Source organism: Oryctolagus cuniculus, chromosome 5 (genome assembly GCF_051225735.1).
Source record: "Oryctolagus cuniculus isolate XC-2025 breed Fujian yellow rabbit chromosome 5, ASM5122573v1, whole genome shotgun sequence".
In the NCBI taxonomy this organism is placed as follows: Eukaryota; Metazoa; Chordata; class Mammalia; order Lagomorpha; family Leporidae; genus Oryctolagus; species Oryctolagus cuniculus.
This window is the reverse complement of record NC_142871.1, coordinates 38,071,769-38,086,375: the sequence shown is the minus strand read 5'-3', so window position 1 is coordinate 38,086,375 and position 14,607 is coordinate 38,071,769. Positions and strand designations below refer to the sequence as shown.

At 38.7% G+C, this 14,607-nt stretch overlaps 1 protein-coding gene across 50 annotated transcripts in view; it reads right to left on the bottom strand.

The window, feature by feature from the left end:
• EPB41L2 (erythrocyte membrane protein band 4.1 like 2) overlaps positions 1-14,607 on the bottom strand; it is a 257,797-nt gene that overhangs the window by 82,446 nt on the left and 160,744 nt on the right. For all 50 annotated transcript variants that reach the window (XM_008263508.5, XM_070073578.2, XM_008263509.5 and 47 more), the window contains one exon: positions 6,649-6,753. In XM_008263508.5, coding sequence (XP_008261730.3) covers positions 6,649-6,753 — 105 coding nt within the window. The remainder of the gene's footprint in view (positions 1-6,648; positions 6,754-14,607) is intronic.

Here is a 14,607-nt window from a genome sequence, read left to right as displayed (position 1 = left end):
AGCATTCCACTTGTTGACAGCTTCCAGCAGAAGGCCTAGCAAGGTAGCTTCCACATTCTCATGTTCTGTGTTTCTTTGAATTCCTCCCCCATCTAAGAAGCTATATCAAAGAATGCCAGACCCACTGGTTTTTTACTGCACTTTGCTAACCTGTTTTCACCTAACAGAGATAAGTAACCACATTCAGCAAATCAGTTACATCCTAAAGATCTGAGTATGCAGGAGCAAACAGCAGGGCACTGAAGACCCCAGACCTGGATGACAACTCAAAATCCCTCTTCTGATACAGAGTCTCTCCTTCACCAAACTTTGGTCTGGCTCCTCTAAATCTTCATCTCAGTCAGGTCTCAGCTTTTGGACTACTGTTTCCAACTATGCATTGTCCAATTTTGGTAAGAACTGTGATTAGTAAGTTCCTCAGTACTCCTGCCATCCCCCAGGTGCTGTCAGATCACCCTCATCTGCCTTCAGCAAGAATTCTGTGAAGGGGATTTGGCCAAACCCCATTAAGAACGCTAGGGTGTTTCCTCTTTGAAATTTCCCACGGGCTAATGCACTTCCCCTTCCCTGACTATAAAATTCCACTTTTCCTACTATTGTATAGAGTTGAGCCCAATCCCTCCAAACTTAATAAAACCTCACTGCAGTGTCTGTAGACCTATCAAAACATTCCTAAATAAAATCTGCCTTCCAATTTTTTAAAAAAGATTTATTTATTTATTTATCTATTTATCTACCTATCTATTTATTTATTTATTTATTTATTTGAAAGGCAGAGTGACTGAGAGAGACAGGGACAGATTTTCCATATGCTGATTCACTTCCCAAATAGTCACACTGGCTGTGGCTGAAGCAGGAACTCCATCAGAGTCTCCCACATGGGTGGCAGGCTCTCAAGTACTTGAGCCATTATCTGCTACTTCCCAGGCACATCATTTTAACAAGTGTTAGAATAGGTTTCCAGGAGCTGGCACTGTGGCCCAGTAGGCTAAGCCACAGTCTGTGAGGCCAAATCCCTTAATGAGCACTGGAGTCCAGTTATTCTGCTTCTGACCCAGCTCCCTGCTAATGTGCCTGGGAAAGCAGAACATGGCCCAAGTGCTTGGGCTCCTGGCACCCAACTGAGAGCCCAGGATGGAGTTCTAGGGTCCTGGCATTGGCCTGGTGCAGTCCTGGCTTCCATTGCCATTTGGGATGTAAACCAGTGGATATAAGATATCTCTCTCTCCAATTCTTTCAAATAAATAAATAAAACAAATCTATTTTTAAAAGTAAAAGAATATTTTTTCCTTAACAGTTCTTTTTCCAAAAACAAAGAAAAACAAACCAAAACACACATACATCACACACACACCCCCCTCTCTCCTCCAATTCCCCTTTAGGCTGGATCCTAAGATCTAAAGTTAAAAATTTTTTCAAATGCCTAGCCATGCTTTCCTCACTCGCTTTTGTGATCTCCAACTTTTGTGATCTCAAGTAAAAGAAATTAACACATTCAACTTCACCCTGTATTAACTAATGTTAAAAGTACAAAAGTAGTTTTGTCTAAATCTACATTCTCCCATAGGAATTCATACTACTGAAACAGATCCCTTTAATTACATTTGCCTAAATTAGGTTTAACAAAAACTCTAATGTTGGTGTTAGTAGAAAAGTTACAGGTTTTCTATACGACAGTGAAACCTTCACTATGCATGTGGGAGGACATGGGATTATAAAGTTTAACAGGGTTGAATATAGAATTTTATTGAAGAATGTATTACACATATAAACTGTTTAATATTTGAGTTTTTTAGTTCTAGTTTCAAGGACACAGTCTGGCTATGAAACAAGAATTTTAACAGATTTTCATAAAGTTACAAATACAAGCACCTTTTTGACATTATAATGCCTGGGCCAAAAGCCAAACTCTATTAACAGCAAAAATTTCAAGACAGTATTTTTCCCTTTAAAGAAAGTCCAAAACCCTTAATGATGGTTCTATGTAGACACAGATATAAGAACTATATGGAGTTGGAACTATATATAACAGAATAACATGTTGCTTGAATCTGCACATTTTAACATTTTCCAGATTAAAGTTCACATAAGCATTCTCAACAGACACTAAAAAGGCCTAACAGTGATAGACATTCAAATTCAGAATGAACTAAATTGCTTCCAATTCAATGTCTGACCATGGGATACAGTACTATGCTAAAATAAAAAGAAAATTTAGATTGCCTCTTCATGGAAAATATCCACACAAATATTTGTGGCTTTGCCTTACTTTCACTATGTAAGAGGCTAAAATAAGTCTCTGAAATTTCCATAAATATGGATAATATTCAGCATGAAAAACAAAAATGCTTGTATCCCTGCATCGTATTGTTGAAATTGCATGGGTTTCAAACAAAGCAAGACTGGTTGAGTTAGTATAATAGCAATTTTCCAGGGGAAAAAATCAAGTCCCATACAAATCTGTGTCAGAAATATATTATTTTGCCTAGTTATTTTAAGGACTAGATTTTGTCTCTGTAAACAGGAAGGAATAAAAATTACACAACACAAACATTACAAAAGCAGATTATATACGAACAATTAAATATATTACTAACTATACCCAAACACTCATTTCCTAAAAAGTGAATGTCTCAGAAAAGACATACTACTATTCTCCCAAAATTTTTGAGTTAAATATAACCTAGCTTCAAAATACGCATCTAGTTTTATAGACATTTTCATCTTAAATTTCATAAGTGAAACCACAAAGTGAGATAAGGAATTATGAATCTTATTCAGGATTAAAAGCTTTTTGGCAATGAGGAAGCCACAGTAAACCCACCCAAACCTATCCTTATCTTATTCTCTGCCTTGACTTTGGCCATCCCCTTTCATGCAAAACTTTGGGTCTTGACATCACACAGTTCTCCAGCTCAGTAGATTATATCATGCCACTCTTAGATGCTATCACAGAATAATGAGGAGAGAGATTTCCACAAATAAGGTTTATTCTTAAACTTGTGGATGACACAAGAAAGGAAAAATCAACTCCCCTTGAATTGGGAATGGGAAGGGTAGTAGTAAAAGGCAATTCAAGAAAAATCTCAAGAGTAGGAAATTTAAGTTGGATCTTAAGGAATGGTAGGCATTCAGATAGAGAAGAAATGGGAAGGACATTCTCAAATGTAAGGAACAGTATGTGCAAATGGTCATGATATGGATTAGCAAGACTCATTTCTAGAGGAAAATTTTTATGTATTGAATATGGACTGTGGGCCCGGCACTGTGGCACAGTGTGTTAACACCCTGGCCTGCAGTGCCAGCATCCCATATGGGCACCAGTTCAAGACCTGGCTGCTCCACTTCTGATCCAGCTCTCTGCTATGGCCTGGGAAAGCTGTAGAAGATGGCCCAAGTCCTTTGGCCCCTGCACTGCTGTGGGAGACCCAGAAGAAGCTCCTGGCTCCTGGCTTCAGATGGGCGCAGCTCTGGCCATTACGGCCAATTAGGGAGTGAACCACTGGATGGAAGCCCGCCCTCCCTCCCTCCCTCTCTCTCTCTCTCTCTCTGAATTAGGGAGTGAACTATTGGATGGAAGACCTCTCTCTCTCTCTCTCTCTCTCTCTCTGTGTGTGTGTGTGTGTGTGTAACTCTGACTTTCAAATAAATAAATAAATCTTAAAAAGAAAAAAAGAAGTTTACCAAGAAACAAAGCTAAAGTAGACTGAGGTCTTGTGACCAAGAGCTTTGCAGACCACAATATGGGGAGTAAGACTATACATTTTAAGAGTTTTAAGTCAAGGAGCAACAAAATCAAATAATCATAGGAATCTGGAACTGGGTAGTTAGTCCAGGTAGAAGGCTGATGAAACAGTCAAAACAAGAGACAGACACCTAAAGCAAAGCAAGATCTGTGGATAAAGAACAGGTGAGATATGTAAGCAGCAGCAAAGAGAACTTGCTGACTTATTAGCAGTAGAAAGCGCCAGACAGTGGGAAGGAATCTAGAACCCTTCGTCAGAAGACAGATGGAGTTTAACAGGAAGATGACCAGTTTGCTTTTAGACAATTGAGTGTAAGACAGTTACATATATGAGTCTGAGATTCAGGTAAAGATATGAACCAGACACATATACTGGGAATTATCAAAATAAAAAATAAGGACTTTGACTATTTAAATACCACTCTTTTAGTACACAAAACTGGTATTCCAGAAATGCCAGATTTATCATTGCAGAATAGCCCATTCCTACTAACAGAGGATGTTATTCTTCAGCATAATGAACTTTATCCTGTTTTATGGAGATTGAATGCTCTTAGGGGTCTACCAATATGCAAGCTCAAACACAAGTAAATAATGACAGTCAGATTCTCATTTCTCTTTTTCAGCATTGAGGTCCATCACAAGAGTACGTGGCTGGAAGTCTTATCATATAATTAATTGTCTTTATAAAGCACCCAGTTTATTTGGTCAAATGTGTTATTACTTATGAGAAGAGTATTCTAAACAGAGTTCTAATGAGAACACTCACCTACTATTCAGCACACAGGCATGCAATTTAACTGTCTTTAGTCAAAATGTGGAATTAAAACCACAAATTACTTATCAAGGCTTTGAAACTAAGCAAGTTCAGAAAATTTAATTTATGTATAATTATCACTTTCAGTATCCTATATTTCATTGCTGAGACATGTAAACAGAAACAATGGTGGTATATAGGCAAATTAAAATATTCACACATTCCTCCACTAACAATTTTGTTCGATTCACTGTGACTTGAATGTTAGACACTGGAAAGGAATCCCTTCACTGTGGCCCAGTGCTCTGGGGGTCCTCAGAATGGGCGCAGCGAATCATTCAACAGTCACAACAAAAGAGACTAAAACGGCTTCATCAGTAGGATCCAAACTTTCCTTCTTCATACCTATACACATATACACATATCTTCTCCTCCCAAGGGATTCTCCAGACTCAGAAAGTAGAAACAGAGAAAAAGCCCTTCTCTTACCAGGAAGGAAGGCTACCCATTAACTCTTGTTCTGCCAGAACAGTTTAATATTTCTCTCTTTACCTATGAAATGAAGAAGCCCTGCAATATGCTGGAATTAGCATTAAGTATCAGATGATTCTGCTGCTCTTGCTTAGTGTTTGGGAACTTTCTGCAGAAGCTATCTCAACCCACACCTGATGTCAGGCAGAGCTCCCCAGGCACACTGGCTGGCCAAATCTATCCCCCTGATTCAGTGAGTCCCTACCTCCTTTGTTGTCCCCAACAGCCCAGCACCATGCTAAGGAGTCACCTTACACAGCCTCTATGGTCTGTTCAGCAAAGCCAGCACTTCTTCCTGAACTCCACAGGTCCACACAGGAACTCTTCTTACCCTGATATTCCTTCTAACGTGCCTTCTTCCCCTGCTTTTCCAGAAGGCTCAATACCTGGCATGCAGGCGACTGCACGAATAGGCTGACTTCACCAGCTGCCATACTGAACACCAAAAGCTAGCAGTATGATGTTGAAATCAGAAAAGACCCCCTAAAATTCACACTAAAATATGGCCCCTTAAAGTTCCCTAGAAATGCTATCCAGGGTGCCACATGTGCTACTGGAATTTGGGGTGCCTTACGATTGCACCACGGGCTTATTACTAAATCCCCAATATTAATAAGCCCAAGAGGGTTCTTGCCTAATATTTAGAGAAGAATTCTAAATACCGGCACAGATAAACGAGGCAGCATGGTACGTCTTAAGCTTTTATTTAGTGAGAAAGATGCATAGGAGAGTGAGAGCTTTATTTAAGGGAGAGAGGTGAATAGGGGTTCATACCGAGCACCAGGAACCAGCCACGTGGATGAGCATCTAGGCCAGGAAGCCTATAGCACATGGCCCAAAGGCCATGCGCCCTGGAGGCACGGGGCTACTGCAAGCCCCCTCCTGACAAGAGGCCAGGGAAGAAGAGCAGGGCCAGGCCACACCGTGACCCAGCTTTTAACCCACTTCCAAAGGGGCATGGTTAATTAACCTGATTGGCTGGTGGGCACCAGATGTGGCTAGGAAGGAGAATGAGGCCACACAGGGACATGGCAAAGGCATCAGGTAGGGGCATGAGGCCACACAGGGACATGGTGAAGGGTGGTCTTCCAGTTTACAAATCTGATCCATTTTAACCTGTATGCCTGCCTTCTTCAATGTGACCTACATGACACTACGTTTTAAAGGTCTGTGTTGTCATTATGCCACAGTAGCAATTTTTTCCCGCACTGAAAACCTTTTACATCAATGTATGTATTTTTAAAGTGCTTCTCCCCCCCCCCTCAAATTCATTATACAAATTGGCTCCTCTAGGAATTCAAGAACTAAAATTTAAACATAATTTTAAAATCAGTTCTCTTAGTCTCAAACAACCAACACAGGATAAAACAGTCTATTCTATCTGCTCATGATATAAGCAGAAAGCACACACCCACACATGCACACAAATTGTCAAAATGTGACAGGTGGCTGTCTCTGCAAAAGACAATTTTTCAGTGTTTACCTATGTCTAACAATGAATAAGTCATAATAAACATACAGGCTAGCTTAAAGATAAATGTTCATACTGAAATAAACTGGTTAAGAAAAAATACACTATTTTTTTAAAAAAAAAAGTAAACTTGAAATTACTTACTTTCTGCTCAGGATTTTCCTGAAACAAAAGTCCAAAGTAGTCCTTCTCCAAGAGATTAAGATGTTCACATACTTTGTCAAATAACACTTGTCCCTTTGCACGTTTCTGGAGAGAAAGAAATGGTATCTTTACCTTTCGAGTTTACCATTCCACAAGTATATAAAAAAAAAAAAGAGCATTGTATCAGATACCTGTTTTTCTATAAATTAACATGAAGTTTTCTAACCTTCTAACAGTATGTAGGAGTGATGGGGAACTTCTTCCATTTCAGCCTTCTTGCCCTATACACATACGAAGCATAAAGCCCAAAATGAAGCCGGATCAATGGCCTTTACTTACTGCTATTCCAAGCTAAACATAGACTATAAAAAACAGAACATTAGGTTCAGTGCTCATTTACTTATTTTAAAACAGTATAAAAGTATGTTCAAACTGTTTTCCTCAATTGTTCACAACGGCTCATGATATATCTACAAGGTACACTCTCCAGGAAAAACATTTGGCCTTAACATTATTTAGCATCCTAACATAATTTATCCCATCATCATCTAGGTTTGATTTTTTAATTTTTGTTTCATGTTATCTGTAGAAGAGGATTTTTTAAAACCATTCATTTATCTGAAAGGTAGAGTGACAGAGAGGGCATGCAAGAGAGACGGTCAGAGGAATCCCCTATCCACTGGTTCACTCCAAATGCTCAAAACAACAGGGGCTAGGCCAGGCCAACCCAGGAGCCAGGAGCTCCATTCTGGTCTCTCCTGGTGGGTGATGGAGACCCAAGTATTTTGGCCACCTGCTGCCTCCCCAGGTACATTAGCAAGAAGAAAACTAGCCAAGATTCCAGGCACTCCAATACAGGAAGTAGGAGACCTAGACAATGGTTTAACCTGCTGAAGCACAATATCGTGCCCCTAAAATATTCTTTCAATACCAGCTATACTGTATTTACAGTTTTCTAGGGAATTAAATGGTGATTATCCCTTAGGATTTTTAAGATACAAAATAATAAAACTATAACAATAAATCAACAGCCTCTAAGCACTGAATATATCTTTGTCTTGAATAACCTTTTTTATTTTAATTTAAGAAGGTGCTGTCAACAGAGACATTAAAGCCCTTAATTGTCACAGAAGAAAAGCTCATTGTCTAAGGCAAAACATAATCAAAGTGGTGACTCATGCCCAATTAAGATGCATACTCCTGGAATAGTCCAACTGTGAGGTCAGGCCACACACGCCCCCCACTGCCGACATACATTGGTAGAAGCCACCACTGGGCTGACAGTGAAAAAACAAACCCCAGACTTTCTGATCCTCTCAATGAATACTCTCTCTAGCATACTGTATACTTCTTGGTTTATCCAGTTCCTCACAGACATATCCAGTATTTTTTTATTATTAAACCTTTTAAAACATTTAATAACATCTCTGGAAAAAAATTACAGTAAATAGTAAAAGGAAGGAGAAAGCCACACAGATTTCATTATTTCGACATAACAAGCAGGGTGCCGCACATATCACTACAGAATGACATTCAGACTGTAATATCCAATTTAATTTCTAAGTCCATTTAAGACAGATATGTGCCTGTTTGTCTATATATTTAAAGTATATATAATTACAAGGGTACTTCAAAAAAGACTGTGGAAAACAGAGTTCAAAGATTAGTTTATTTTGGTGATAAAAAAACAGAAATCCATGCATAAGCATTGTGTTCAAAAAGTTTGTGGAAAACTCCATATTATGAAAAACTGAGTATGCATAGATTTCAAATTTTCTTTGTACCAAAATAAATTTATTTTTTAATTACATTTTGCCAGAAACTTTTTGATGCACCCCTATAGCACAGGCAATAAGAGTATTGAGCTGTGTGTGTCAAATACAAAAGTTCTAAATACATTTCCATTACTTACAAGCTATTTGACCCACAGCAAGACAGTCAACTTCTATGTGGGTAAGTCTGAATATTTGTGAGATGGGAGTAACAATCTACCACATGAGGTGTAAGGAGTACAAAACAAGTAATTAATAAAAAATTGGCTATGATGGTGTATGAAATCATGGTAAATCAAACATATCTCAGTTCAAAAAGAGAAAAAGCATTCCAACATTTGCTTAGAATCAATTATTAGTAATAAATCATACTTTCTCACTGGTTTTTATTTCAAAAATGGATTCATGCTCTCATGGACAGAATTTCTCCAAATGATTAACAGGAAAACATCCATGGAGCTCAACACCATAATTTGCTAGTATGTAGAGCCTTTATTCTGGAAACCAGCATGGGGGTTTACTCTACCAATTACTCTATCATTCAAATTGTGTAAGCCCTTATTATTACTACACAAGAGTGACAATGGGAAAACAACTTAGTCTCCTTATCTGTAAAATAAGTAAGTGTAACAGCTACTTGAATCTCTCACTGTGAGATTCAAATTAACCTGAAGAGAGGATATGTCAAATTGCCAAAGTGCTTCTATCAATCATTGCAGAATTCTGTCCCTAGGTGTTTTTTTCTCCAGCCTATGTCTAATAAACAACAAAATTAAAAATAATTAAACAAAAAAACTAACATAATTCAGATGGACAGGATATGACACAAATGAAGAGAAAATCAGCAAACTGGAAGATAGATTCGAGAATACCACCCAGAATGCAGCATGAAAGACAAGAGAAAATATGAAAGCACTTCACAGACACAAAGAACAGAAAGAAGACCACATATACCTCAGAGTCCTAGAGATGGAGATGACAGAATAAGGGAAAAATATTAGAAGACAGAATGGCTGACAAATGCTACAAGTCTTCAAATTAAGGAAATCTGATGGATCCCTAGAAAGAAATAAAATCCATCAGTCCATATCATTTATTTCACAAATTTATTTATACTCATTTGCATTCAGATGGTTTTGACATGCATTATTTAAATATAGTATAGTAAGAGCTGGTGTTGTGGACTGGCAGGGTAAGTGCAATATAAGCATCCCTGTTCTACCTCTAATCCAGCTCCCTGCTAACGCACCTGGGAAAGTAGCAGGAGATGGTCCAAGTCCTTGGGCCCCTGCACCCATATAGGAGAACTTAAAAGAAGCTCCTGGCTCCTGGCTGTGGATCGGCCCAGCTCCAGCCATTGCGGTCATTTGGGGAGTGAATGAGGGGATAGAAACTTGCTCTGTTTCTCACTCTCCATCACTCTCTCTCCCTCTCTGGCTCTCCATCTCTCTCTGTAACTCTGGCTTTAAAATAAATAAATCTTTAAAATAATATTATTATAACAATAATATAAAGGCACCAAGGAAAGAAACATGAGCTAAGGAACAAAGAGAAAGAAGAAAAGAAAATTGTAAGAGAAAATCCAGAGAGGCTACTTCTAAGAAATCAAAAGCTGATGTTTTTTAAAAGTTAACGCAAAAAACCAACCAATCAAACAAGATGACTAGTTTATATTTCGTCTTGTCTTAAAAAGAATTAAGAAATTTGCAAAAATTAAGAGTGAGAATGGGAGAAGGAGAAGGAGGAAAGGCTGTAGCGTGGGAGGGTAGGGGGTGAAGTATCACTATGTTCTTAAATCTGTATATATGAAATACATGAAACTTTCTAACTTAAATGAAGTTTTAAAAGAATGTAAGAGATTATCAGAGATACACATTAAATGCCATATATTAATGTCCCAAGTTATAGAATAGTACAGTACTGATCTGCAATCAAACTTGTGTGTGTATGTTCTGACATAAACACCATTTAGTCATGCAAAATTTCTTTCTTTGGCTTCAAACTGTTTCACAACACACTCCACAAGTAATAATTCTCACTCAGGAGACTGGAACCAATACACAACTCATAATGGTAGTACATAAAAATGCACAGGGCCGTGCAGGTCAAAATCGTTCCTTTTCAACCCTCCCAGATTCTCAACATGGAAGAAAAGTGCTGTAAGTTCTCTACATGTCCTGGTTTGACCATCAGCCCTACCCTCTTAACAGATGTATAACCACAGGCAAGTTATTAAATTATTCTATGCCTCAGTTTCTTCTCTTTAAAATAAAAATACTCACCTTATAAAAGTGATGAGAGAATTAAATAAGGTTTATGTAGAGTGTTTAATAAAATGTTTGGCATAATACACTGATTCATTAAAGGACAGCTGAAATCACAGGACCTTTTTGAGTTTCTCTAAATGTCATTAAAAAGGTTTCACAGTTATTTAATCTAGCTTCTTTATTTCGCAAATGAAAAAACTAAGGTTGCAGAATGTTCATCTGATATAATTTCTTAGGTTGATTTTTTTAATTTCTTTTTAAAAATTACACCCTTGTTTGTGATAGCCATAAGCATTAGTCAGTCATTTATACTTCTACTCGAGAAGGCAATTTTCTCCTATTATTGTTTGGGATCTTTTTAATAAACAGCTTGAATCCTGTTATATGAAAAATTACAAAAACATGTTTGTAAAGCAAAATATCTGTGTATTTTCTTGATTAGCAATCTATACCTAAAATCTCGTAGTACACAATGCTGGTTCATTAGTTATCATGACAGAGGGTACTGCCCCTGATAAACAGAACTGCCCACATCCCATACTGAAATGCCTGATCTGAGCCACAGCTACTCTGTTTCTCATTACATTTTCCAAACAATGTGCACCCTAAAAAAGCAGCAGGTGATGACTCAAGTTCTTGGGTTCCTGCCACCCACATGGGGACCTGGATGGAGATCCTGGCTCCCGGCTTCAGCATGGCCTAGGACTGACTGTTGCAAGTATTTGGGGAGTGAACCAGTGTATATTAAGTTCTTTCTCTCTCCCTCTCTCTCACTTCCTCCCTCCCTTTTTGTTGCTCTCCCTTTCAAATAAAATTTTTTTAAATGGAACTTTAAAAAATTCATTTTACATGTATGGCGCTTACTCTTATGGTCTTCTCCCTTTGATATAGGCTGAGTTCTTTAGGAAAAACTATGTCTTAGCAGCTCCTACAACAGCACATCATGGAGCTGAAAGATATTTGTTGGATGCAGCCAAAAACGTAAGAGCTGAGTCTAGAATTCAGGCCTGCTGGCTCTCAGTCTTTCACAATCTCCTGGATGTACCTCATGGACTACCAATGCATACCAACACACACTGCCAACTAGAATCTTGGGGAAGTCCAGCCACAAGTCTACATTTTCTCAACTCCACATTGTATTCCACATTGCACTTCAACTCTTCCTTGATAAATTAGAACACTTCCAAATATCCTTTGGGTATTAGAAGAATGACACAGCAGCAGAGAAGCCACAGTCTATCCCTTTCTCTTAGGAACAGGCCATCCTCACTTTACAGAGGGGACAGTCCCTTCAGTGACACCAGATTCATTGTTATTTTTTTCCTGTTAGTTGAAGTATGCTTTTGCTTTGTACAAACTGTGTCAATCTGTATTCTGATAATAATGCAGCATCAAGTTCAATGAACAATAAAAACTAAACAGCTCTTAATAAAACTTGTCGTGTACACTTCATAAAATAATTTTTATTTTCTGTATTAAATGACAACAAGCTTGGGGGCCAGCACCATGGCTCACTTGGTTAATCTTCCGCCTGCGGCGCCAGCATCCCATATGGGCGCCGGATTCTGTCCTGGTTGCTCCTCTTCCAGTCCAGCTCTCTGCTGTGGCCCGGGGTGAACCAACGGAAGGAAGACCTTCCCCCCTCCTCTCTCCAACTCTGTCAAATAAATAAATTTTAAAAAAAAAAAGCTAACAAGCTCAGCAATCTAATTTTCCTGTCTGTTTCTCCATAACCCTAACCCTACTGACACCACTGACCAACAATATAAAATCAACTGGCTACAAAGCAAAGAATTATTTGATCTCCTTTTCAGGTATCAGATATTAAAAAAAAAAAAAAAGACTGTATAACACCATCAAGGCCATCAAAAGGAGACAGACAAAACCAAATGACTGAGACTAGTTTAAAATAAATGATCCAAGGACTTCAAGATCAGCGTTTAGCAATGTTCTCTTAAAAAACAAACCAAAAAAAAAGACAAAGAAATCCACAGCACATATCCAGTCGAGGAAAGGCAGGCTGGAATCTGAGACAGTGAGCAAAGTCCCCAGTGCCTGCGCTGTTATTTGTGGCATTCACTGCTGAGGCCAAAACATGACATTTCTGGAGGCCTTTCAACTTGGGAGGAATTTGTGCAACTGCTTACCAACGCAGATTGCAGTCACCGCCACACACCACTGGCGTTTTTATAAAACACCATCACTGTCTCTGTGTAGGTCCCTCCACACTGCAGTTATTGTGTACCGAGAAGCCGGTGATGGGAAGTGCACAATGCAATCCATACATTACAGTCCCAGAGCTATGCATTTTACACTAGTTCTAAATTACACCATGCAAATATAAAAGGCCAAGGAAAGAAAGGTATGCCCAGAGCAAATATAACAACCAGTACATTGTTATAGGGGTGGGATAGGGAAATCAAATAAAACCATACAGAAGAGGAAAGAGTATCTCAAATAGTCTAACACCCAAATTCATCAGATAATCCTTTTTCTACCAATCTGAGGGAGCTGTCAACTCACTCTATCCCAAAGCTGACTCAAACCTCAGGAAAAAAGGAATCCTCCCCCTTGATTTTGTGGCATGTGTTAAAAATAACTCCAGAACTAAATAAATCATTTATAAAAAAGGAAAATTTTTAAGTTTCCCTGATCATTATAAAAATTGTTTGAAAAGCTTTAAACACAGTTAAAAGATAGGTAGATATGTTTGCTATAATATGTAAACACATACAAATGGGTTCCAAAAATTTTATGGAAAAATACAATTACAAGAAAATGCAGGGGTAATCACTTGGATTAGTGCTTAAACACACTTAGTTGGGATACCCATAACCCATACTGGCAGGCCTGGGTTCAAGTCCTAGCTCCACTACTGGTTCCAGCTTCCTGCTGATGTGACCCTAGAAAGTAACAAGTGATGGCTCAAGTGGTGGAGGCCACTTCTTGTTATCAATGTGGAAGACTTCAATAAACTTCTGGACTCCTGGCTTTGGCCTGATCCAATGTCAGCTCTTGCAGGCATTTTGACAGTAAACCAGCACATTCTAGGAGATCTCTTTGTCTACTGCTCTGCCTCTCTGACAAATTAATATTTTTTAAAGATTTTATTTATTTGAGAGAGAGAGTTAGAGACAGTGAGCAGGAGAGACAGAGAGAAAGGTATTCAATCTGCTGGTTCACTCCCCGAATGGCTGTAAAGACCAGAGCTGCGCCAATCCAAAGCCACAAGCCAGGAGCTTCTTCCCAGTCTCCCACGCCAGTGCAGAAGCCCAAGCGTCTGGGCCATCTTTCACTGCTTTCCCAGGCCATAGCAGATAGCTGGATCAGAAAAAGAGCAGCCGGGACTAGAACCGGTGCCCATATGGGATGTTGGAGGCTCAGGCGGAAGATTAACCTACTGAGCCACAGCACCAGCCCCAAATTAATTAATTTTTTTTTTTTTGACAGGCAGAGTGGACAGTGAGAGAGAGAGACAGAGAGAAAGGTCTTCCTTTGCCGTTGGTTCATCCTCCAATGGCCAGAATTCACACTTCCATGAACTTTCTGAAAACCCTTCATCTATATAGAGATGTATGAACACATATTATGTGTGTATATGTATATGAATGACACACATACAACACATGCATCTTTTTCTGAATAGTTGAAAAAGTTTTTCAAATCTATTTTGATTAATCAGGGAAATTTATATATATGAGTATACGTCAACAGTTCCTGAAAAATGGAATTAAAAGATAAGCTTGATTTGGTGCAAAAAAAAAAAAGGTTTGAAATACATATACAGAAGGGATCTCTGAAAAGTTCATAGAAAATCCTATGAAAAATTATGCCCTGGGGGCTGCCACTGTGGCACAACAAGCTACACCTCCACCTGCAATGCTGGCATCCCATATTTGAGTGCCAGTTTGAATCAGAGT